The following is a 25,944-nucleotide window of genomic DNA, read 5'->3' on the forward strand; positions in this document are numbered from 1 at the left end:
TTCTGATTCTGATTCTGTGAACAGTTCTACAGAAAGTTATAAAGCTACAGACTGGCAGTAAAACAAAAAGGACACCAGGAAATAAACTGTTGAGAAACATTATGTCCAACAATTTAGTGTCCCCACTGGTTTACTTTCCCAGAATGCCTTTCAACCACCTCTCGGAATAGTACGTATTTTGTGCTAGCCTCAGTTAATGTTTCCAGGCAGGAAAAGGGCCATTTACAAGCTTGTTTCACGTATTTAAAATTGCTTCCTGGAGTTCCATGCTTCTTATAATGTGTTTGCCTCATTTTCTGAATCTGCTTTTGATTCCAGTACATTGTGCTAATTTTATAATTCCATCCAAGCAGCTCTAAAATAACATACTAAAACAACACGTACAGCATCCAAACCTAATTATTACTTGGTGAAAAAAGGTAGGAGATCTAAAAACTGCAGTTCGAGAGCAGACATCGGCCTGCATCCCTGCTTTGTGTGTCTCTAAAACCTTTTTCTGTTTGTATAAAAATGTTTTAATTTGAAGGTAAATGATAGAAGGGGGGGAAAAAGAAGATATGGCCCCTTTTCTGTGCGCAAAAACTTTTAAAAAGACATTTTGTTTTTGAGGCTGATCATTATCAACCATGTCATACATATCTCTAAATTGGGGTAATGTAAGAATCCTCTTTCTGTTCTTCTTCTGTTTCTGTTTCTCTCTCCCTCTTTCTCCCTCTCTCTGCCTGGATGACCATCAAACCAAGTGAACCAGTTGACCGTTTAGGCCTCAGCGGATCTCAGCAGCTCTGGGGGGGAATCAGTCGGACATTCGAAGATAAATGTTTTCATAAGCATCAGACTCTGCGCAAACAAGCACGAATCACAACAAGGCAGAGGGGCGATGATAAGCATTGTGTGTTTGTAAAAGTGATCTAAAATCATAGTTTAACTGGATTTTAAATGGCTGATTGTGGGTTTTCTCTCTCTGAGACGGAACAGGGATCTCCCTCTCAGGCTGCACGGTGTAGGCCTAATTGCATGCGGAGATGGAGAGTTGTAATGACAGGCCAGGGTGAATGCACTTGAATAATGGTACTTGGAGGGCAGATAGTAATCAGACAATGATCCAACCAGACTTAATTTAGCCCTTATTATCAGGACAGTCCTTACCCTGTCCATCTTGCATCACACCGCCCTTTGTATGTAAAAGCTGCAGACATTTGACTGGTTTTGTGTGCTACTGTATCTTGGGCTTTTTGTCCATCTGGCTGTCCGTTTAGTCTGTACAGTCTACTAATATATACAGAGCATCACCTTTAGGATTTAGGATTTATTTTAGAATACCTTTGTATGTTCAGGGAAAGTTATATGTGTTTGTGCACTGGTCACGTAGTAACTTCACACCAGTTTCCCACTACAGCAGTGGCTTAACGTCTGACCCTGTGTGTGTCATGGTCAAGAGCACTTAAGCAGAAGAGTTTTAGAGAGTGTTTTAATTTACTTTTCCCTCTCAGAATTTCTCTTCAGACACGGATTAACCTACAACTGACCAGTCGTGTATCTGCCTCACCATGTAGGCTGGTGATTCTCAGTCAAAAGCTGAGAATCTGCAGGTTTTTCACTGCAGTCAGTCAGTGGTGTAGATGTTCACACACCTCAGTGAGACTTTTTCTATCCAGGTTGCTACATATTTAGCCACTTTTTGCACATATGTAATTCTTCAATCAACATATTTGTTCTGTACTGTGCATAACTGTTTGTTCTTTCCCCCGTTCTATAGGCACTTTGTTTTTGTTTTTTATTTAAAAGGCATAAAAATGTGAATTATAGTGAGTGGAATCTCTTAAAAGTTTTGGGATAATGAGGTTTAGGTTTCTGTTTTGATGATTTTAATCCAGGACTAAGATACACTATTATTGTGTTATCGTGATATTTTATATACACATTTCTCATGATCAAGTGCACAAATTATTAATTTGAGGATTTGAGTTCCCTTAATCAGGGGAACAAAATATGCATAGGTACAGTGTATTGAGTGCACAAAATCCTTAATGAAAAAAGCTGAGGACATGATGAGAAATTTTAGGGCTTTACTACGTGAATTTATCAAGACAGTCGGATGGCTGCGCAAGAAACTTTTTTTCATTTTCATCAATACTTACGTTGTTAGAGTTGCTTTGTTCAGCATCAAGTCATGATGATTGTACTTGAAGACCAAACAAATTATCAAGTAATACATCATGGCTGGTGGGAGATTCATGATACAACAACAACGCCTCTAAACAGCTCAACCCAGATGCCTCTAACAGTTTCTTACCCCTCTACAGGTGTCCTATGTAAAAGCCATCGATATCTGGATGGCCGTATGTCTGCTGTTTGTGTTCTCGGCCCTGCTGGAGTACGCTGCAGTCAACTTCATCGCCCGCCAACACAAGGAGCTGCTGCGCTTCAGACGGAGGCGACGACACATGAAGGTGAATACTCGTACTCATGCGCATCTGTGATACAGTCAAACATTTACATTCACATTGTGTTTTTTTATCTTTCCACCAGTTCAGTTTTTTGTCCAGTGTGTCAACAGAGACATCAGCTGAACTGAAGAGTTGTATTCAAAAAAAGAGACGCTACTGATCCACAGTCTTCCATATCTGCTCTTTACATTCTGTCCTTCAGCTGTTTAAAAAGAAAGGACCTTTGAGAACAAGAGTAACCAGACAAGCTCTGTTTTCCAATGGTCAAACACAAGCAGTTCAACAGTTGTTTTGTCCACACACAAGCTTCGTCCAGACTTGTGTTATTGTCTCCAACCACCCAAACAGAAGAGGAACAAATAGTTGAAAACCACAGAGTTGTTTTTAAGGGATGAGAAGTGGTACCACTGTTGTGGAAATCCTGTGCTGCTGGGCAGCCTCATGTTTTTAACAGAATAAAACATTTTAGCTTTTTCGGCGGTTGTTGAGGCGACGTTTGGCCCTGTAAACACCAGAATGCAGTTTAGATAGAAGTCCCTGATCTCGCCTGTCCTCAGGCCCTCTGAAAAATTCACTCCGTGTTTAATATTATCTTTGTGCGGTGCTCATCACCAGGCAGAAACACAGAGCATCAATGTTTCATGGGCGGAGCATAGAGCATGATTAAAAGCTGAGCCGTGGAGCAAACAGAGACGAGGCTCATAATGCATTCACATTGTAGAAGAGGAGATAAAACAAAAAAGCTTTTGTTTGTGGAAATGCATAATTTACAAGAAACAGTGATGAGAGTGTGTCTTTTTTAGGGGGGGGTGTAGTTGTGACTGTGCTTCTCAGTGAGAGTGTGTGTCTATGTAAGACTGAAACCTGCTTTTTAGTCCCCATAACACGATCAATGTGCTGCATGTCTCTTATTTTTATTTTAGTTTTGACATAACAATATTCCAAAGTCAACATCCTGTCAAAAACACACTTCAACAAAATGTTTACTGTTTTCCTTTAAAGCTGAAGTTCAAATTCATTTCTGACCATGGAAACATCAGCTGAGAAACCACTCTCACCACGAGGTCCATTTAGTAGATGTTCTGGAGCTTTTGATAATACCACATGATCCTCATCAGCAGATGGAAGTCCTTAAAATGCTCAGAAAAATGGAAATATGAACATCTACAAGTCCATGACAACTGGGTAAACTCCATCTGCTGATGAAGATCACGTAATATGATCGAAAGCTCTAGAACAACTACCAAATGGACCTTGTGGTGAGATCACTGGTGAAACTAGGGTGAACCAAATTCCTCAAAATGTCTAATAACCCTTTTTTAATAACTGTAAGTGACATTTTAGCAAACAACAAGGTGTTTTGTGTTTGTCAGGGTCACATGTATGGATGGATGTGTTTGTGAATATGTTTGTGTCTTTGCGCTGTATTGAAAATAATGTTTAAACCTGTTTATTTGGCCACTATTGACGAAAAACAGCAGCATTTAAACACATCAGCAACCTTTGTCTTTCTTTGTTTTGACATCACTGTGAAGCCAAAAACAAATATATCTGCATCAAAACACCTTAAATATTTGATTAACTGTCTCCAAGCCTAAAAAGACTACTTCTGATGAAATGAACATAAAGTGGAGAACTAAAAATATGTCAGTTTATTTAATTTCTCAAACGGCTTTGGATATATTTAGTAAAAATGACAAAGCATAATGTCAGTTTTTCCCTGGAGGACTGTTGAGATGTATCAGGGTTTTTCTTCATTCTTTCGTTGGTTTTGTCTTTGAAACATTTAATCAATCAAATCTATCTGCCCGGTTGGATTTATCAGTCCCGGGCTGCTGTATTGAATAAGGAGTAAAGCTGTCAGGCCTGCAGGGAATATTGAAGTGCTGGTTGATTGTGAAACTAGTGGTTTGTGTGTTTGTGTGGGTGGAGGGCAAGAAAACACAAACACCCACAAGAAATGCAACAATGAGCCTGCAGTAAACAATCTATACAGTTCTGGATTTGTGTCTGTATGTGTGTGCGTGTGTGTGTGTGTGTGTGTGTGTGTCAGAGAGAGATTGTATCTATACAGCCGGTGAACATGCATGAGTGCATTCACGAGTGCCGTCGTGCATTTTGGTGTTGTAGGGCATGTGCTCGTGCCTGCCGTGACTGGAGCTGCTTGATTGAGTTTGACACGTTTTTGTGTGTGTGAGCATGTTCGTGTGTTTCCGTATTTATGAGGACCTCGTGCCCGTGCAAGGCTGGTAAGGTTACATTGGTGCTGTGAAGTGAGGACACTGTGCCAGAAAGTCCAGTTCAGGACTGTTTTAGTTTAGGGTGACGGATGGAGTCAGGATCAGGTTTAGGCTGGATTTAGGGCTAAAGGTCATCTTTTTTTTTTTTGCAGTTATTATTATTAGGGACTATAAGAATACAATTCCAAAACAACTTGGCAAACTCTGTCTTTGTTTTTTTCTTTTCACCTTTATTCATTCATGAGCAATGCTCTCTTTTTCAGAAACACCCTGAACACACTCACACTGTTACACATTCACACCTGGAAGCTGTCCAGTACAACCACAGTCTGATCTGCTGGCCACTGAGCAGCTCCACTGGAGCAGTTGGGGTTAAGCCCCTTGCTCAAGGGCACCTCAGTGTCCTTCCGGTCACAAGCTCGCTTCTGAAGATCATGACATATGATCAAAAGCTCCAGAACAGCTACTAAACAGACCTTGGGGTGAGATTGTTTTCTCAAAACAAAGATTTGAGAAAAAATAAATAATAATGATTTCATGTGTCAGAAATATGTTTTTTCTTTTCTTTCATAACAACTGAGATGTGATTGTAGTATTTTTTGCCACCAAATAAGATTTCAAATAGCATCATTCACACTCGGACAAACCCAAATTAATGGAGGAAAATGTAGATTTTTACATGAATAAATCACAACCTGCTGTTTGTGAAGTTTAGGTGAGTTTAACATCCGTCCACATCAGCATCAGTTAATAAAAGCGTAGAAGGGAAAAGGAGTCAGGGAGTTGAGTGGGGTTTGTGGGGGAAAGATATGTAAAAATAAAAAACTATAAATCCTAAATCCTATTGTTGTAATCCCCAATCCCCTGAGCTGTGATGGTAGGTGAAGAGGTAGATTAGCGGTCCGGCTGCCCCTGCACTTTCAGGTGAATCAGACACTAACCGCCTTGCTCGCTCGCTTTGTTTGTATACCTCTCTCTTTGTCTCTTGACCCTCTCTCTCCCCCCAACAGCAGGAGGAGAGAGCGAGAGGACCGCGGGCGCAGGATTGACCCACATCTGGCACACCAAACCTTTTGCATAGTTTTTTTTCTGTTACACAGTTTATTTCTGCTCATATGACGAAAGCAGGGGGTGAATTTAGGGCTTCGGCCTGTTATGCAATTTGAGTTTTGTTAATGTAGGAGCTTGTTTGTTCAGTTGAGGTCAACATCTTACAGACTTCACAGCTGACATCATTTTTGTTATTGAGGAATCCTTATCAATGTTTTTTTCAGCTCACATCACAAAATAGGGGAATTGGGGTGCTCAGGTTCTGACATAACATGGACAGAGAGGTTTTTTATGTCGTGTTACATGTGTCTGATGGGTTTTTTCTGTCTTGAGGTGAATTTAGGTGACTGTACATCCTATGTTTCACACTTTATTTATTTATTGATTTATTTATTAGGGATTTTCTATCCACAACATGTAGCATGTAAATGTATGTGAATATACACTTAACCAGTTACTTCTGCCTTTTCACACCGGAGCCACACGTGTTAAAAAATAAATGTACTTGAAGCTCTGTCAGGCAATACGCTCCACAGCAGGAGAATAAGATGCAGATAAGAATAGGACAAATGGAGTGTTGTGAAATGAATCAAATAGATAATTATTGTCAGCATATAGAAAATGTATAATAAATCTTCTGTTCATCACTAGTAATTCCCATAAAACTGTACCTGCAGGAAGCGCAGATCAAGCACCACACTGTTTGTTCTTGTCAAACTAAGATTTTAAAAAAAGTAGTGTGAAAGTAGTATTTTTAAGTGTCAGACATTTTACGGTTTTATCTAATAAAAAAAGGTCCTGCTCGGATCCAACGCACTCCAAAGATGTGTTTAAAACCTTTATTTTATTTGGAAAGGCAGGCGTTAAAGGAATAGTTTGACATTTTGGGGAAATGCGCTTATTAGCGTTCTGGTAGAGAGTTAGATGAGGAGATCGACACCACTCCCACATCTGTCTGGTGAGTATAAGGCTACAGCCAGCAGCCGGCTAGCTTAGCTTAGCATAAAGAAAGAACTGTTGCTTTAAATGCACAAAAAGTCATTTAGAAGATATTTACTTATGTTTTCAGATATTTAGATATTTAATTTGATTTATGGTTATCAATCACAAGAGGTAAAGAGGTACAAAAATACAATAACTAGAAAAGTGCTATTAGTCCTATTATCAGGAAAATGTACTTGAAGTATCAAAAGTATTAAAAGTAACAGTACTCACTATCTAAGATGATTTTATTATCTGTGAGTATATTAGTGGATTATTATCACTGATGCATTAACATGTAAGCAGGATTTTAATGTTGTAGCTTGTCAAGGTGGAGATGATTTAATTACTCTATGGACCGTTGCGTAGTCTATAATAATACATAATATTTTATAATGTCATCTGATTTTGATCTGAAAAATAACTAGCAACTACATCCATCAAATAAATGACTTTAAGTAAAAAGCACAATATTTACCTCTGAAAAGTAGTGGATTAGAATTACAAATTAGCATAAAGTGGAGGTACTCTAGCAAAGTACAAGTTCAAAACTGTACTTAAATATATAATATTTCCACCACCGTTGCACAGACTACCTTGTCTCATCCCAAACCATGACAGCTACAAAACATTAAGGAGCTTTTCTTTTTTCCAGTAGAAACCTCTGCCAAACTAAAAGGACTTCTAAGGACACTAAAAAAAAACACACAGAGAGGAATTTGAGGTATTTGCATTTGAAACAGGATTTTGCCGAGAGGGTTGCATTATGCGGTCCAAATGTAGGAATCATTCAAAAGTCTAAAGCAGTTTTAAAGTCAGCTCTTCAGGTCTTTTTACTTTATTTCAAGCACAATAAAAAACAGAAGAATAAAATCCATTATTAAAAGTATGAGTACCCTCAATACGATCATCACCATTAATCCCAACTGCTCTGCTGTGAAATAAATCCAGCAATGGTGAGAGAGAGAGAGGCAGTCTTTGGGCTACACACAGTGTTAATTAACCTCTCTGGCCAGTCCTTCTAATGTGAGTCTAATGTGATCCACATCCCTCTATTACGGCTCTGAGAGGGCTATCAGTCAGGTTTCAGCTCGCGGCAGAGGAAACTGTCACTGCTGGCCTGCAGCACATGTAAACTACTCTACAGAGGCAGCCGTGGTGCCGCTGCTCACTGCCTACTCGCCTCTCTTTTTCCAAAACAAAGGAACCGGTGGAGGCAGCACGACTGTGGAACACGAGAAACTGTAACAGGACATGTTTTATTGTCCAGTAAAACAAACATTCCCAATTTAATTATTACTGACATTGTATAGAACCAGGCCCCTATCCCTAGGAATTACAGTCCTATTTGATGAATCTGCAGTGCACAATTTACATCCAATGCCAACGTTCAGTGTCAATGCAAGAAGTAGTGTGCGGAGGTCGTGGCGGTGGAGGGTGTAATACATCCGGAGTTCGTGTCGCTTTTGGTTTTTTTCTAAATGTAACCATAATCTTTGCTTAACCGTAACCAAGTGTTTTAGTTGCCTAACCCTATTCACATCTTTTACATTTATTCATTTGGCAGATGCGAGTGACTTATACACGAGGTACAATCAAAGCCACAGTAGATCAAGGAGTGCCTCAGTATTCAGTTCCGTGTTCCACCTGACACAAGTGCCACAAAGCTGTGAGCAAATCGAGTCTTAACCAAACTTTATTATTTTTTATTGATATATTATTTATATATTGAATGTGTAGTGTAATAGATTCTTCCCTGGTGAAAGGGTTGATAGAACAGAGGCACTCAGAAGTGTTTTTTTTGTTTGTTTTTTTTAAGGTCCACATAGTTCACATAAGGTCAAAGGTCCAGAATACCAGCAAAACACACCAACAACAGTGATCCATAATGTAACGAAAACTTAAAATTAAAACAGCACATCATATAACTTTACTTAAACTACACACTTCAAAAAGAGAGCACGGTGGCTTGACTTACCGTGCATTCAGACCGCCGCCGGCGACAGCGTCAAAGTGACCGGAAGTCATTAATTTTCTATGTGAGCCAGCGGCGAGCAGCAGCACATCTTGGACAGTGTGACCGTCGAGGGAAGTTGAAGTCCGGGCAACTTTATGGTAATGAGCTATGACGCGGTTTGGCGGCAACAAATCGGAATTTAGAAGTCCTGCGCTTGTATTTTGTTACCAAGCATTCGAAACAAACTTTGCCTCCTATTTCATCTATGTCAGAGCGTCCACGAATCTTTCTACAGCGTTGTTGGCAGAACAGCCAGAGCAAATTTTGAAGCTCTCGGCGGCGGCGGTCTGAACACAGCAAGCAGTGTGCTTAACCTTGGCACTAAAGGTGTGACTTCCAGACAATGGCACTTATCCAGGTGCTCCTTTTCTGTTTTGTTGATCAGCTTTGTTTTTCTTGAACAGACACTCTTAGAACAACATCTTGCTGCCAGCATTAGCGAGAACATTAGCACATCATTGCGTGATAGTGACAGCTCATTATGTAATGGGAAAGACTTTACAATTCTTGAGATTTGACTGGGGAGAACACACACACACACACACACACACACACACACACACACAGAAACTGACAATGGGAATGCACACACATACACATAGGTGACTCTGTGTAGTCTCACACTCAAATATGTGTACTTATATGTGGCTATTATCAATGCTCAATGCCCCCTGAATAAGATATAATAAGTCAAGTTAATCAAGACACATGGTCTGGTCCATATTCATTTGCATTTCGGTCAGGATCCGGACCAGGGTCCAGCACTGTTGACTATGTAAAAAGTGTGTAAAGAATGTATTTTATTACAGCAATAATATGCTGAACGCCTGCTTACTGTCATGACAAATGCAGCAGAGACACTTCTCAAGGGGATTATGTCTTATTATGGAACGATTACCAATGCATGTGTGTCAAAAGTGTTCATCAGAAGGAAAGGAACATACAAACAGGAGAAACCCAACGATCTGTGCTGGCATTAGCAAGGACATACTGTACAGCACAGCTAGTCATGTTTGATGGGAATTACCAGAATGGTTAGCACACATCTTCAATTTCGTATGGTAATTGTGTCAGGATGGTAGGATGTATTGGATTAGAGCAATACGTCCCCGGAGGGATTTGTTTACTGTGATTATGGCTACAACAGTAATGAATAGCTATGAGGTGCAGCTGAGTACAGTTGGAAGTCTCTGTAATCTGAGTGAAGAATGTCCTCAAGGGTTTTATGGCTTTTATGCAACGATGTATGTGCGCTGCTTTAAATGTGTTTTTTTGAAACAGCGAGAGCGCATATAGAAGACTGAAAGGAAACTAGAAGGATGGCCAACTATTTATGGAAGCAATAGTCAAGCTTTTCGGGGAACTGTCATCATATTTGCAAAGCGTCTGATCGATCTGATCGCTTGGCTGAAAGTTGCTGATATGGAATTCAGAATTAAAGCTGTACTACAGTACTGCCGTCCCTCCTTTGACATGACTTTGGCTCGTCTTTTTGTGTTGGAGTTGAAGCTGACATTGCAGTGCAGGTAGCTGCAGCAGTTGTAGTAGTCCCAGTTGTGCTGATTTCTGTGGTTTCTACCCTGATGCTTTATTGATTCGTTAGTGACACTGATAGTCCAGAAAGAAGGAGACAGAGAGAGAAAGAGCGGCAGCAATCGGACTGAGGCTACCTGCTACAGAAGGCTGTCTAATTAGAAAGACAGAGCGAGAGGGCATCAAATAGATACCGCAGCCCTGTGAGAGGGAAGAGAGGCAGAGCAGGCTCCTACTAGCGGAAAGGCAGAGTGACATCCCCCCCTGCTGGGGGAGTGAAACAACTGCAGAGGGATCAGATCAATAGCGCCACTCATCCTTGAAGGATAGGCCCGCCTGGCAGCAGCTCGCTTGTTTAACACAGACAAGCTCTCCAGACTGAAAAAGAGAGAGCCCCTTTAGAAATCAAAGGGAAGTCGAACATTACCGCCTCTCGCCTCCATTTCAATCAGGACTGTCTTCAGTGTGTCTTCAGTGCCGTTTCTGAAGTTCAGGGCTTAGAATGCAAATTACTATTTTTGGATCAAAAAAAGCTTTCATTAAAATAAATCATTTGTGAGGAATTATCCGTTCTGGACTGCAATCACTCCTGCCGGATGCATCAAAAATAACTGGCCTACATTAGAAATCCCATCCAGCATCGCAGTTTATACATATACATACAAAAAGTACATTAAACCATGTTTCATTTAGCCTTGAGGTAGAAAGCTACTAAAGCCGGACGACTGTCCTCTTCCACTTCTCTTTCACCTCAACAACACGAGGAAAGAAATAAGAGCGGCCGTGGAGCTTTGAGATGCTTCCTCTCCTGCAGCTGGCTCTGTATTTGGCACACTCGGCCTTCCGGGAAAAGAGATGTACATTTGGAGAAGTGGCCCGAGGGATGTGACCCCCCCCCCACCCGCGACTGCAGACGCCATCCGACTGTTTAACAATGACAGCGCCTTATTAGGGAAACCGACTTCCTGATCGGCTATAATCAGCTTGTTAGCTGTGATTAGGCGTTTTTCGGCGGGGGGGAGCTCTACATGCTGGTTTGCTCTAAATGCCTTGATCTCACAGGCTGTTTGACAGCTTTGAGAACAAAGGCAGATAAGAGAGCGTGGGGATTACGAGGCCTGAAGAAGCGCAGGAAGAGCGATCAGTGATCTCCACGGGCTGAACTCAACCTTCTGATTGACAGGTCTGCTGTGAAGTGGCAGGCATACACTGTTTCTTTTAGAAGCAGAAGAAGAGGAGTTTAATTGACAGAGTGGAGGCCCTCACTGTTTTCATACACCATTTATTCTGCATTTGTACTGATGACACTTACATCTTGAGTATAACTCACTGTATATATAACTTCATGTTAATATCCATATGTGTGTGGTTAGCTGTTGGCAGAGGAAATGCTTTCACCCATTGCTCTTATTATGCTCTTAAAAGCCATTAGATTAGTTAAAACATGAATTCTTATCAGGCCCGCCATGATTTTATAAGATTAAAGGATTGACCATTTGGATTGAAGGATTTAGTGATACTGTAACTTCAGTTCTTTTCCACTTGATTTTAAAGGTGCAACATCATGTTATGAAGCATATGTTGTGAAACTATCACTAAATACAAAACAGAACTGTACTAAACTGTAAAAGCTTTAATTAAGAATGATTCAGAAGGTGAAAACTGTTTTCATAAAACTGAAGAGGTGCGTGTGTAAGATGATATGATATGTAACACTAGAGCACTGAATATCTCCACATTAAAACATGTTAGTATAAATAAAGTATAAAGTAGTATAAAAGTATAAATTATTAGCGCAGTTTTACTCAGCAAAAATATATCAAATATGATTCATTTTGTCAGATGTTATATTACATGCAATGTTTCATGCAAAAATGCAATCAGACCGCACACGTCTCATAACAGTTGCATAAATATTGTATCTGTAATACATGCAAGTGAAACTTTATGTAAGTCTAACTTACTTTTAGTACATTTCTTGTCCATTTTGAGATTTACATATCATGACAGACAAACATTAAAGGATAAGTCTGATGATATTCTATATACATACATATGTATATATTTTTTTGGAGGTGTTTTTTGGGTCAACAAATCCCATGAAAGGATTAATCCGCCACTGAAAATAGTCCCCAACAAAAGCACTATTTCCTCCTGTTCTTCAGTGACCAGCTGTTTTAGGAAATTACTAAGCCTTTTTTTTTATGAAACTATATATTTATGAGATGTTTTAAAGATGAAAAGACCAAAGACCAAAAGATTTGAACAATGTGGTTTAAACAAAAATATAGAATATAACCAGGCTTATCCTTTAAATTGAATTTAGTATTATTTTAATCAACGTGTACAAACTATTTAACTAAAGCTCTGGTTTTGAGTGTTTCTGTGGAAGTTCAGAATGAAAACTTTGTTTTCATTATGCCCATCTAAAATCAAAGGCTAAATTTAACCCTACATTAAGCTGAAGTGAACCCTAATTGACATTTACATGTCCGATTTAATGCATGAAGCTAAAGGTGCCGTGGCTTCCCTGAAATGTTATTCAGATCAAATGCTGAAAGAGAAAGAGGAGAGAGAGCTAAAGGAACAGTGCAGCAGATCATGTGGATAATCATTCCAGGTCAGCGGCTTGATGAGCGAGAGACATTAACACACCATGCTTTAATGCAAACAGGGACTCCAGTGGAAACAAATGGAGGAGAGAGACAAAAGCAGGGATGGATGGGTGGATCGCTGGATGGAGAAGACTTATTGTGATATTAGGTTTTTCAGCCAACATCACCAAAAGCCAATGATCCACATTTCTACATTTCTACCCAACTGTACACTGCTATGTCAAAGCATTGTATTCAAATGGCACAAAAATGATCAACAAATAGACCCAAACAGGTCTTTCCTCCAACAAATATGTTCATCTGTTCATCACATTTTTCTGTAGAATATATTCTGTAGAATCGCTGCTGGGCATCACTGCAACCCTGAAAGCAACGTTGGTATGCTGCCCCTTTTTTTCACGCTTTTATGTACTTTTGTTACAGTAACTGACCTTTGACTTGGCACTAAAATGACTCATCATTACAAATGCTACACAGGCTAATTAGCAAGGTAGTTGACTTGCCTGGTCAAGCAGAAGTATAGGGCTTGCCCTGCCATATTTCCAAGCTAGTCTTTTTTCTACTAGCCTCAGCCAGGCAATACATTTACCAGAGGGTGTTTTACAGCAATGTGTCTGAGAAGCTGAAACATGATACTACTACTGTAAAATTTGTAAGCACCTTTTAACTTTGATGAGGTTTTGGCTCAGACTTTGGCTCACTATATCAAATGCTACCCAGACTAACTGGCAAGGTAGATGATTCATCTGACCTTTGAGCCAAACAAACGCTTGGGAAATGTTTGAAAAAAAGGCAAAGTTAGGTCGTATGTTGACATGTGTCAATCACAAGACGAGTGAGCTACATGGATGGTGACATGGGTGACTTTTCAGACAGAGGCAACTAAGCTACGGCTTCACACAATAAAATGTGTTTGATCCAAGAAAGTGGTCAGATAAATACAACTGTCAGGCCACACTTTAAGGGGTGAAACACACTGTCCACGTCTAACGTCGTGTCATTTGACGCAGTCCAGAAATTGACTATTTATAGCTAATTGTTAGATTTGGTGGTAAAGGCTCTGCTCTTTAAAGGGGGACAACTGATGCCATTCAGCTCATGTGAGCGTCACTTCAGTCTGAGCTAATGTAATGTATCATTCAAGGTGTTGATCCAGGGAACATATGTGATCGAATTTCTGCAACAATGGGAAATAGTACAGTGGATAACCTGACACCAGACTGTGTGTCAATCTGCTCATTTTGACGCAGTCATTGTGTGTTGCCCTTAAGGTTGTCAGGGATACAAGTGACCACATACAGTACAATGTAGTGTGAACACAAATGTCTTTCTAACCACACTAAGAACTTTTTTATGTGCACAGCATTATAAGCCCTAGATACAGGTGGTTTGTTTGTGCCATATAGGGTTTTAAACTTGTACACAATGTGATGGACCACATAGCCTCCTCTGTCCTCCTCACTGGATGACTGGGCACACATGTTTTTCTTCTCAACGGCGGTCACAGATAAAATCAAATGCAAACTCGGATGCAAAATCCAATCACAAGTGGTCACTCGGGATAGATCGTAGACATATTCTCGGGTGTGAAGTATAGTCCATCCCAGCTGATATCAATCTAAACTTTAAATCACAAATTAAAAGAAAATTAATGTCAACACATAATACTAGGAGCAGCTATTTTAGCAACTAAAATATTAGTGTCTGCTTTTAAATATCTTCATAAGTAGAGCTGCAGACCAAAAAAGAAAAAAAGATTTAAACTCACATCTACTCAGACATTCCTCTCAGCTCCACAGAATCCACTCACGCTAACATATTGATACTGAAACATCCTAAAAAGCCTCAGTGGCTTTAATCGAGGAAAGAGACAGAGGGGAGAACAGGGGGAAAGGGTGGAGGGCGGTTTGAGATGAATCCACCAGAAAATGGATCAGCAAAGGCAAATTTATAATATATTTCCTTCCCCACTGCTCGCCTGGAATTGCTTCTGGGGAGAAATCATGAAGCGAAACGCAAGCCGAGGAATTCCTCCTCCGGCCTCTTTCAGGAGAGACTGATGCCGGCGTTAGTTGGGGCTGACACCTTTCCGAATCGTGTTTTATGTAAATGCAGGTCTCTAAAACAAGTATCCAAGGGTAATATTTGCAGAGGAGATGGCGGAGGATAGCAGGCCTGACGCAGTTTGCTTTCTGCTTCCTGCTAATCTGCTCGATTAATCACATCAGCAGAGGCAGAGATATAAATGCTTCAATCAGGAGCGGAAAGCATGATGGATGAGTGAACTAAGAGGTCCTCTTGCTCTCTTTTTCTCGTCCTTTTTTCGTCTCTTCTCTCCCTTCCATTTCTTTTCCTCCCTCCATCGTTTTGGCTCCTTTTTTCAGATGATTTTTCAACACCTCTCCATATTTTTTCAGTCTTCTTCTCTCCCTTTTTTCCATTTCTTTTTTCAATTTGTTGCTTTCTATCTCTTTTCCATTCTCTGTTTCTCCGCTTCTTACTTTCTCTTTCTATCTGAATTTCCAGCTTTCTTTTCCTTCTGTCTCTCTACTTGACTTCCTGTCTCTTTCATACAATTTCCTTCCATCTGTTTTGCTCTTTCGCCTCCTTTCCCCTCGGCCTTTTACATAAAGCGTCATAAATAAACAGCACGAAAACAGCAGAAAATTTGCTGGTGCAATTGTTGCTTCAAAAGTATTTATGTATTTATTTAAGACAATTTCCTCAGTTATTTTGATAAATCTTTGTGTGACAAAAGGACATGATGATAATGAGCCAGTCTGAATTCGTCTTGGAAGTACGAGTCCTGCATTTGAGACAAACTACTCTGATTCTAGCTGTGCTGGTAGATGAACTATGTGTGACATTTGAGAGACCACCCGTGACCCGCTGTCACAAAGCTCTGTAGCCTTGGCCAAGGCTGAAGCCAGGATGTTAGAAACACTGAGGTCATAAGCCTAAGCAGCTCCACCAACCCCAGATCATTTTCGAGAAACATGAAAAATCTGTAAAAGTTTCTATTAATTTGTATATTTTCCATGTTTATGTTGTATGTAAGTTGTTTTTTAAGAGTGCTCTGTATTCTGCCAGGAATAATTCTTGATGGAAAAATTGTTGTATTATTTATTTAAATTGTCTATTTTAAGGACATGGAGTAAAAAATATTAGTATTATTTTTTTAAACTCAATAACTTTAAATTATAAAGTATAAAATGTGCTTCAGGCCTTCATATAAAAAAAAAGAAATAAAACTAAGAAGATATGACCTCATTCGTAGCAAGAGCCTTGGCTTTGGCCTGCTGTGGCAAAGCGTTGTTCTCGAGGTTTTATCATGCATAGGCTTAGTATTTGCCGTCACAGGTTGTAGGCTACATGCCGACTGATGCATCACCTGTGCATCTTTGTGAACTTCTGAGTATCTATCTATATGAAATATTCTCATTTGAACTGTATCTGAAGTACCAATATAATGAGTGAGGTTTTGATTGGGCTTTGCACCGGCTACTGCGAGACATAAACTGTAAGGTGATTCACTATTGTTGTTAGGTTGCCATGTAGCTGTTGTCATGTGTGACATCACTTGTTGTGACTGGCTGAACCTTCTGAATCTTAACACAGGCGAAAACACAAGAGTGTGCGTGTTGTTTCATTCAGTGTTTGGTTTTTTTAAATGGCAAGCGAGTTAATCACTGCAGAAAGGGCCATAAGGTTTGTGAATGCCGGAGGAGGGCAGGAGGAGAATGATAGAGAGAGGATGGAGGAAAGAAGAACAACAGGGAAAGAGGAGTGAGCTGCATCCTAAAGCAAGGCCATAAATTGCCTCCCTTGTCCAAACCAAAGGGCAAAGCTTAATTCCTCCAACTGTTTATCTCCTCTGTCCTTCCCTCCACCCATCCATCCATCCATGGACCATACAACCCAAGTCCTCATTTCTAATTAGGCATGAATGTAATGAATCACCTGGGCAATCCAAGGGCGTAGGTTTGGTTTCAGTCAGGGCTCTTCATAAAAAACAGTGGGAGTGCTTTTTGCCCTGAACAGTGTCTGTGAGGCTGCAGGGCTTCCTCCTTCTTCCCTTATTGTTCTCCTCCTCTATTTCTTTTCCTCATCATGCCTCCTCCTCCCTCCATTGTGCTCCTCATTGCGCCTCCTCCTCACGTCCCTCCGCCCTCCGCCCTCCACATTAATCACATGGCAGGGAGAATAAAGCAGAGCATCTGTAATAGTTTAGCAGCGTCACTGAAGGACGGGCAGAGGTCGGCTAGCATCGTGGCTAATGTGTAGACACTCAGTGTGTGTGTGTGTGTGTGTGTGTGTGTGTGTACATGTATTAACAGTAATAGATTGGTGGTGTGGACACAAGGACAGAACGGGGACATCGGGTGCTAAAAATGGATCACTACCTGGTGGTCTAACACACACACACACATATCTGTAGATACACACATTGACATACATTCATACACATATATGCAATGCTGTATAGATACCAGCACATACACAAAGGTAAGAAATTTCCATCCTGTGCCCACATTTGCCCCATTTACTCAGATTTTTAGGGGCATTTTCATCCTCTTTTCTGCCATTTTATTGATGGATATTGGCGATTATTGGTTTATTGACTATTTTGCCTTTTTCCTTCTGCTGGAAACTAGAGGCTGATCTAGCAGAAGAGAGTCGAGCCGCCTTTTTTTACTGGCTGGTTGATTTGTTGTTGCTGCAGAGCTTTTGCGTCAGTCGTTAAGTTCTTCTGCTGCCAACAGTTCCTACTGCTTCAGGCTGCGTTTCTGTTTGTTTTCTGATCACAAAATGCTCCTTTTCTTGTACCCAGAATGCACTGGAAAGATTTCCTGCTGATAGGCTGCCCGACAGTTTCTCACAGTGGCCCACTGGGAACACAAGTCGCATTCATGCATGTATTTACATCGTCTTTTATCAAAAATGTGAATCCAAACAAAGATGACTCCTAATCATCGGAGGGCTTTTTGTCTACTAATTTTTAATTTCATGGGTGTTGTTTGAACTTTGAAGGGCACTTTGGAGCGCCTGTTATTTTCCTAGTTTAGTTTCCACACACACACACACTCCGTGTCTCTCAGCCCATCGCAGTGTTTGTGTTGGAGTCTCTGAACCAGATAAGGAAGTCATTGTGTCTCCTGTAATGAAAAGGCAGGGTGACGGTGCAGATAGGATTTTCAATATCTCACCGTGCTCGGGTGAAAACGCCCACGCACACGCCATAACCTTGAGTACAGCGCATGTCAATCAATCCAATCCATTCAGCCACCCCACCTCACCCCCTCACTCTCGTTGACAGGTGAGATAAACAGGCTCGGTGTTCAGCTTCAGCTCGTATTGATGACTTTTACAAAGGGGAGATAACAGCTTGGTCTCAGTGCTGGATGTCGTGTGATCAATGTTCAGCTCATAATTTATGAATCCACCGTTTGGGATCTTTCTGTGTCTGCAGGGTGCTCCTGGTGCCCCACCGTGCAAATACATGCACGTTAGGTTCATTGGCGACTCTAAATTGCCTGTAGATGTAAATGAATGGTTGTCTGTCGGCCCCCGCGACCATGAACAGGATAAGCAGGTATAGATAAAGAATGAATGGATGGAATATCCTTCTTTTCCATTCCTCTTCTGAATGCTATAGCTCTAGTGAAAGGATGACTAACTATGAAGAAAGCAAATCAGCTCAGTGCTCTTTCTTTACACGTGGACAAATCCAATGAACTGCTACTAATCCACAACTGACCATTGGAAAACAGTGCTCTCTGTTTGAACAGCAGTACTGTAAATGTCATGATATCAGTGTTTATGTACTGGTCTTCTGAATGAAGAGAAATGAACACAGAAGAACACAAATATTTAAATGTCTTTAATGCTTTTATATTCATTAAATACTACTTTAATGAATACTACTGCTGTTTTTTCTCTCCTTTTCTAGTGAAATGAACAAGTTATCCACTTTTCTGACACTATATTGTTTTTATCACTGATGTTTCCCATGTGTTTTCTCCAGTATTCAAACTGTGGTTTGTTTGTAAAAGAAAAAAAAGGGCTTTTGATGCAGACAGTAGTTCAGTCACAGTCACCTCTATTTAGAGATCCGTGATCTTCTCAGCCCAAATAACTGCTGCAGTGTGTGGCTGTTGCAGTTTAGCTTTTAGAAGTGAAATAGATCCAAGTTTTAGTTCAGCAGTAAAATAATCTGTTGCAATTTACATTTATTTGTATTAAATATCAACAGATCTAGCTTAGATCCATCCAAACTGCTTTCCCACTGCTCAAAATGTGTCTTATTTACAATTGTGTATTTAACACTTGCAGAAACAGAATATTTTAAGACATTTTAAATTAATGACCAACCTTATAAACAAAACCCAGGTGATTCTTGAACATGGTGGTAAGTAGCTATAAAGATTCATCATGTGGACAATTTTGAAACTGCTGGATCTTTCCTTTTGGTGGAGACTAGGTTCCAGACTTTGTGCTAAGCTAGGCTAAATATCTCCTGGACCAATCTCCTTGCTGAATGTACAGAAATGAAAATGATATTGCACTTCTCATCTAACTCCCAGTATTACTTGAAATGTAGAATAAAGGAATTAGGTGACACTTGTGTTATATTGGTTTTACGGTCTTATTATTTTATGTCATGCCACCTATGGCATCATCAGCTAGTGATGTTTAATTTATGCGAATCCAAAGTAATCAGAGACAACAAAGCTAAATTTAATTTATTTTATGGTAATTCACGATGCAGTGAGAGAAATGATACGGACTAGAAAACAGGGAATATGAACACAAATTCAACCTAAAAATTCTAGTAATGAAATGTCTTGCTTTCTCACTTTTCATCTTCACTTCATGTCATCTGGAACATTTGGTTTCCATGTCTGAATCTCTTTGTAATTAACTGAACTGAAATTGAACTTACCTCTGATACACACACCTCACACACACACACACACACACACACACACCTCTAACAGCTGCGTGTACTTAACCTCCAACACCCTCACATTTGTATTCACACACACACACACACACACACACATTCACAAACACACACACCTCCAACAGTAATGTCTTTCTCTGGTTCCTAACAGCCTGAGTCTTGGCCTGTGTTGCAGGAGGATGAGACAGGCGAGGGGCGCTTCAGCTTCCCCGGCTACGGCATGGGCCCCGCCTGCCTGCAGGCCAAAGACGGCATGGCCATCAAGGGCAACAACAACAACGCCCCGGCCTCAGCCGCGCCCGAGAAGAGCATCGAGGAGATGAAGAAGCTGTTCATCGGCCGGGCCAAGCGCATCGACACGGTGTCCCGCGTGGCCTTTCCGCTCGTCTTCCTCATTTTTAACATTTTCTACTGGATCACTTACAAGATCATCCGCAGCGAGGACGTCCACAAGCAGTAGTCGAGAGGCTGAGGAGGAGAGGCGAGAACAGTGCAAAGAGGAGAATGCAGAGAAACAAAAAGAGAGAAGGAAACAGAGAGAGAGATGACTTCAGTAGGAGATATCATTGCCCCTTTTTTCATGCCAACCACTCCTCCTTTCCTTGTCCTCTTCCTTCATCCTCTTTCTCTCTTGGTCGAGGATAAGTTGCTTTTTGCGGCAGTTGCCCCCCTCAACCCTACACCTACTAGACATTATTTGAGATTATTATTATTGCTTATTTTCCCTTTATTCTCCTCTCTTGCCCAAAATCCCACCCCCATCCCGTCTCTTTACACGTCCTGAATAATCCAGACCAGTGCAATAGCAATGCAGTAAAATGCATGATATATGAATGTGGCAATATATTAATAAAAAGATGAAAAATGAAAAAGTAAACAGACTTTTGCAGGCACACCCAACAAACTGTGTGGGAGTGGACGGACTGGAAAGAAAGAAGATGATGAGAGAGTCTTGTAAAGGGTCTTGTATTTGATTTTAGGGGATTTTTTTGTGTGAAGACAGATATATAATTCTATATGAAAAAGTGATGTCGGGACGGGGTGGGGGATGTGCGAGAAGCACACAGCAGTGTAATATACTCATATATCTATCATAAATGGGGAAAAAAGAACTTTATTTCCAAAGGCGGGCATCTGAAAATGAGGGATTTTTCATCAAAAAAAAGGAAGGAAGGCGGATCGGTGCTTCCATTAAATAAAGCGATGCAAGGATCACGCATTCTATATATCTAGATTTGCTTCAAACGTGTATTGCAAGCACTCCTCAAGCTTTCCTCCCCCCCACCACCCACCCCCACCCCCACCCCCCAGCCGCCAACACCACGAAACCTTGAACTGCAGAGACACTTGAGGTTTGCTGCTGCCGCTGTCAATCATATGACTGGACAAAAAGAAAAAAAATAACAAAACACTGGACGAGCAGTGCTGAAAATTATGAGACAAAATATCTCATTTATCTGTGGTCAACGTGTTCCTCTACCTGTCCTTAATTTATTTCATATTGCATTTGTTGTTTTTTTGGTTTGTTTCTTAATTTATGTGCCAAGTAAACATGTTGCTTGTGGCTGTGCAGCGCTCTGCAGCTCCGACGCTTTTGTCTAGAGGAAGGGGGATAGTTTGACGTCAGTCTCTGTATCGCTTGACGTCTCCTCACGGGCTTCTTCTGGGTTTTTAATCCCTGAGATATTAGTTTGTTTTCATCGACTGGAAAAAGAGTGAATCGATCCTGGACAGAGTAAAATGCAGATCCTCGTTTGCTTTCCTTGTTGTGATCATTGGGACTGAACCACAGATATGTTTACATCTTATTAGTGCTTCCTTGCTTTGACCCCACCTTAATGTGACGCCCCACCCTTCCCCAGCTGAGAGGACATATGTAGTAAATTATACAGATTATAGCACCTGTTATACCTTAATTAACTATATTTCCATCTCATTCACATGCACCAACTGTAGCTGCAAACTTCATCATTTGTGAAAAGCTACATCATCATGCACATGGAGTGTAACAACAGGATTTATTTTGCCATAGCCAAGGTGGACTGGATTTGATCTTTTAACAGGTCAGATGGTTTGATTGATGATTTATCAGATTACTTTTTTCTCTTTTACTTTGCGCCAGGCTTCTCTATGCAATGATCAGTATATGCAATTATTTTTATTTCCTTTTAGCAACTCCATCTCAAAAACGCCTCCTTTCTGTGAGTTGTTTCATCCCACTGCTAACTGCTAAACAGTCTTTGAAGCTCATTGGTAAATATGGAAGAAATGGAGAAGATAAAGTGATAAAACACAGTGATGAAGTGGCAACCTGTCCAGGGACTTTCGCCCCCCCATGCATGCTGCATGGAAAAAAAAAATGAACTTGAAACTTGGACAGCCACTTAACTGCAACTGTTTCACCATCTTGTCTGTGAAGAATCACCTTAGTCATACAGAATCAAGAATTTAAAATAAAACAATCGACTGGACTTTTATTGTGAAGTTGAAAATGTTTAAGGCAAATCCTTCTTCAGTTGTAATACAAACGACAAAGTTTATCGTGTGGAGTTACTGTGCCTCCTGGATGAGGACATAGGCTAATTAAAACTTATTTAACTTCACAATAAAAGTACAGTGGAGTGTTTTATTTAAAAAAAAAATGGTTCAGCACCAGTCTAAATCAACTGTTGATCGCGATGAAAATACCATTTCAAAGAAACTTTCTCCTTGTCAAAATGTTTAAGCCTCAGTCCAACTTGGTTTTGAAGCAAAACCAAAGATATGTTTTTTGTTTCTCATGTTTGACGTAGTCATTGCCTTTTGCTGCTGTTGTGGGCCAAGTGTTCAAGACTTGTTGCAGGATGTGATATCATATTCAGTTTGTCTTTTTAATATGATTGCCAGATGCAATATTTGGTTTGCCAGATTACGTTCCGATATATAAATATATATACTAATATATATATATATATATATATATATATATATATAAATATATATATATATCTTAGTAAAGTATTTTTATTTGATAAATCACCTACCTATACCTTAATCTTTATCCCCTTTATACGTACACAAGTTACTCTTGTTTCAATGAAAAGAGATCAACATGTGCATGTAGGAGATATTTTCCATTTGTTTCATCATAAATTTAATACTACTTTTCATGAATTCAATTATTTCAAAATGTGTGTAAGACTGATCCGAAGGGCTATGCCACACACATACTTTCTTCTGTTCACATTCCAACATGTTTTAACTTTAAAGTGGAAGTGCCATAGAATACACCTCATCCCAAAAACTATGCATTTAATTCAGTAAATCAATCCCAGATACAGTGATGTAAAACTTTTCAAGGCTATGATCACCTGGGATGCTTTATGTTTATTTTTTAATGATTTGGTTGCAGCAGATACACGTCTATTGCTAAATTTACAGCTGGTATTTAAGATGCGAACCATCAGTTTTACACAAAGGAAAAATTAGCAAAGCCTGGAGTGACATAAGATGTGTATTTCAGCTTTATGGTGAACAGTATTAGCTTTTACAGCATCTGACCTTTTAGTGATGGACTCATCCTCTTTTTCACAAGCACTCAGAGGAATCTCTAACTTCTTGTGGTACATTTATTTTATCATTATCTCTTCTGAGACTGAAGGCTAGCCAACTAATTAGGTAGCTGCATACCGACTTGCCCAAAAGCAACTCTAGATGGCATTGTTTCTGATGTAGCTCAGTCCAAACAAGAACTATTCAATTTACTTACAACTACTAAGAATTTTGAATCCGACTTCCAGATGGCATTTCTGTGTTGGCCAAATTACACCCTTTCTTTAAGGGCTTTTTCTTGGAAATGTATCTGTGATGCTTGCACACAGTTTTTGCAAAACACAGCACAGAGCTATTGTTAAAATTAGCTTTCTAGTAACGTCAACTCTTTAGCATACATACATAGAAACAATGGAGCAAAACGTAGGGGGAGTAGGCATGGTACTTAGCTAGTCAAAAAGTTAGCAAACACGCTCTTTAGCTTGCTTGATATTGAAATTTGTGTGCAACTTCCAGATAGCATTTCTTTGTTGGGCCAAATTACACCCTTCCTGCGTGGTCTTTCTTTCATTCTAGCACCACAAGTAAATCTCCAACCAAAAGCCCGTAGTTTTTCCAAAAAGCAGCTCAGAGCTAATGCTAAAATTATCTTGCTAGTAACATCAACTCTTACGATTACGTAAGTAGAAACAATGCAGCAAAACGTGAGAAGAGTCGGCACGCTACGGCAGTTAAAAAGCAAACAAACATGCTATTCAGCTTAGCCTTTATTTTTTTGCCTGCTTTGTTGAAGGCAAGGCAGTTTAATTTACTGTATGTAGCACATGTCATTACAAGTAAACAAAATGTTTTTTCATTCTGAATTCATGATACATGACCCTACAAAGCCCACAAAGTCCCAAAAGATGAAAAAAATTTAACAAAAATATTTATCTTGTGCGTACAAGTAATAGATCTTGTGGCCCTTAATTTTACCAAGAGGCAGCTTTTGGGATGCTAAGGAGCTGGGGATGGAGGCAGTCTCTTACAATTTCATTGCAAATACCAAAATCAATGGTTGCTGAACAAGAAATTAATATAGATTTTGTTGACTTTGGAATTGCAAATATAAAACAGCGCCATCTAGAGTCCCTTCAGGGCTACAGAGTAAGTGTAGCCACTCCTCTCTGATTACCTAAACCCGACTGGGAAACGTCAGCAGGCTTTTGTCCTTCCGTGCCATAGACACTGCATCTGGAATAAGTCGGAAGCACTTCTGTCCATCAGCATCTTTGCCAACAGCAGTCATCCATTTTTTAGAGCGTACATACATATCTTCTCGTGCCATATGGGGGTTGAATATGCAACTAAAAAACGAGGACCTACAAGCATATCATGCAGACATTCAACTACCATTTTACATAATTCATACCCTTTCCTCAGGCGTGGGTGTTGTGTGTATCATAGTCATTTTAGGGCTTTGTCATAGGCCTCACATCATTGTATTAATCATTGTTATACTGTATGGGTTGGGGGAGGGAGGGGTTCATTACATGAGATAGATACTGGGTTTATATTGCATTACGGTGCGATGTGATGCATACGGATTGAACAATGAAGGATGTGTTTTTGGAAGTTTATAAATCCTTAGGTTCTAAACTGGATTTTAAAGTAGCATGGTTTCATTAATGATTCTATTGGTTTTGGGGGGTTTGTTTGATTCTCTTGTATTTTATTGTATGTATTGTATAATCTGATGCCCTGAGGGGAGAAGGAAAAATACAGTGACTCCTGAACTGCTGTGAACTAAAGGAAACTTTATTATTATGATTATTATATTTATTTATTTATTTTCTTTGCACAAGTTGGAATGGCCTTAATTTTGCTTTACTTGCTTCTATTGTGTATTGGCACAAAGTGCACCCGATTGATTTGCAAAAACTACAATGCTCATTATGATGCTTATAATCCGAGAGTGTACATCAAAGCAGGATGGGAAAAAATGAAAAGTTCAGCAAATCCTTTTTATTTTTCATTAATCTGAGAAACAATATTTTGCATGAATATAAATACAATGGCAGATATTTTGGCTTGTACAAAAAATGTGAAGCAATTTGAAGAGAAAAAAAGAATGTACCGTTTCTGCTGTATCTGTATATATCTAAATATTTATTGAAATATGTCATACTACTAATTCTATTAACGATTAAAGGTTTTCTGAACAAAAATCTCTTTACCTGTTTTTGAACATTGTCAAGGTTGTTGGAGTTGGATCTTCTGCTTTCTGTTACTCGACTCAAGGATCTGTGTAATCATTCAAGAAAAAGTATTAAAAATTGCAAATAAGTCCTTGCTGTAGGGTGTGTTTATTGTCTGACATCCCTGTGATGGATAGACATGCATCTCGAGCTGTATTAATCAATGTTATACTGTATGGGTTGGGGGAGGGAGAGGTTCATAAAATGAGACAGATACTGGGTTTATATTGCATTATGATGCAGTCTTGATTTGTTAATCTTTGTTTAAGTCTTTTGATCTTCTCTGAGATCATACATGTCATGCCTTCCTTGCATCTTGCCTGAAT

General features: G+C 39.8%; 1 protein-coding gene across 6 annotated transcripts in view; it reads left to right on the forward strand.

Annotated features, from left to right (window-relative positions):
• The window catches only part of glra1 (glycine receptor, alpha 1), a 114,821-nt gene extending 89,114 nt beyond the window's left edge, over positions 1-25,707 (forward strand). For 3 of the 6 annotated variants that reach the window (XM_044206197.1, XM_044206198.1, XM_044206201.1), the window contains 2 exons: positions 2,307-2,453; positions 20,002-25,707. In XM_044206197.1, the coding sequence (XP_044062132.1) occupies positions 2,307-2,453; positions 20,002-20,310 (456 nt within the window). In that variant the 3' untranslated portion in view covers positions 20,311-25,707. The remainder of the gene's footprint in view (positions 1-2,306; positions 2,454-20,001) is intronic. The other 3 variants (XM_044206199.1, XM_044206200.1, XM_044206203.1) reach the window with 1 other exon arrangement.
• The last annotated feature ends 237 nt before the right edge of the window (positions 25,708-25,944 follow it).

The sequence above is a fragment of the Siniperca chuatsi genome, linkage group LG8 (assembly GCF_020085105.1).
Source record: "Siniperca chuatsi isolate FFG_IHB_CAS linkage group LG8, ASM2008510v1, whole genome shotgun sequence".
In the NCBI taxonomy this organism is placed as follows: domain Eukaryota; kingdom Metazoa; phylum Chordata; class Actinopteri; order Centrarchiformes; family Sinipercidae; genus Siniperca; species Siniperca chuatsi.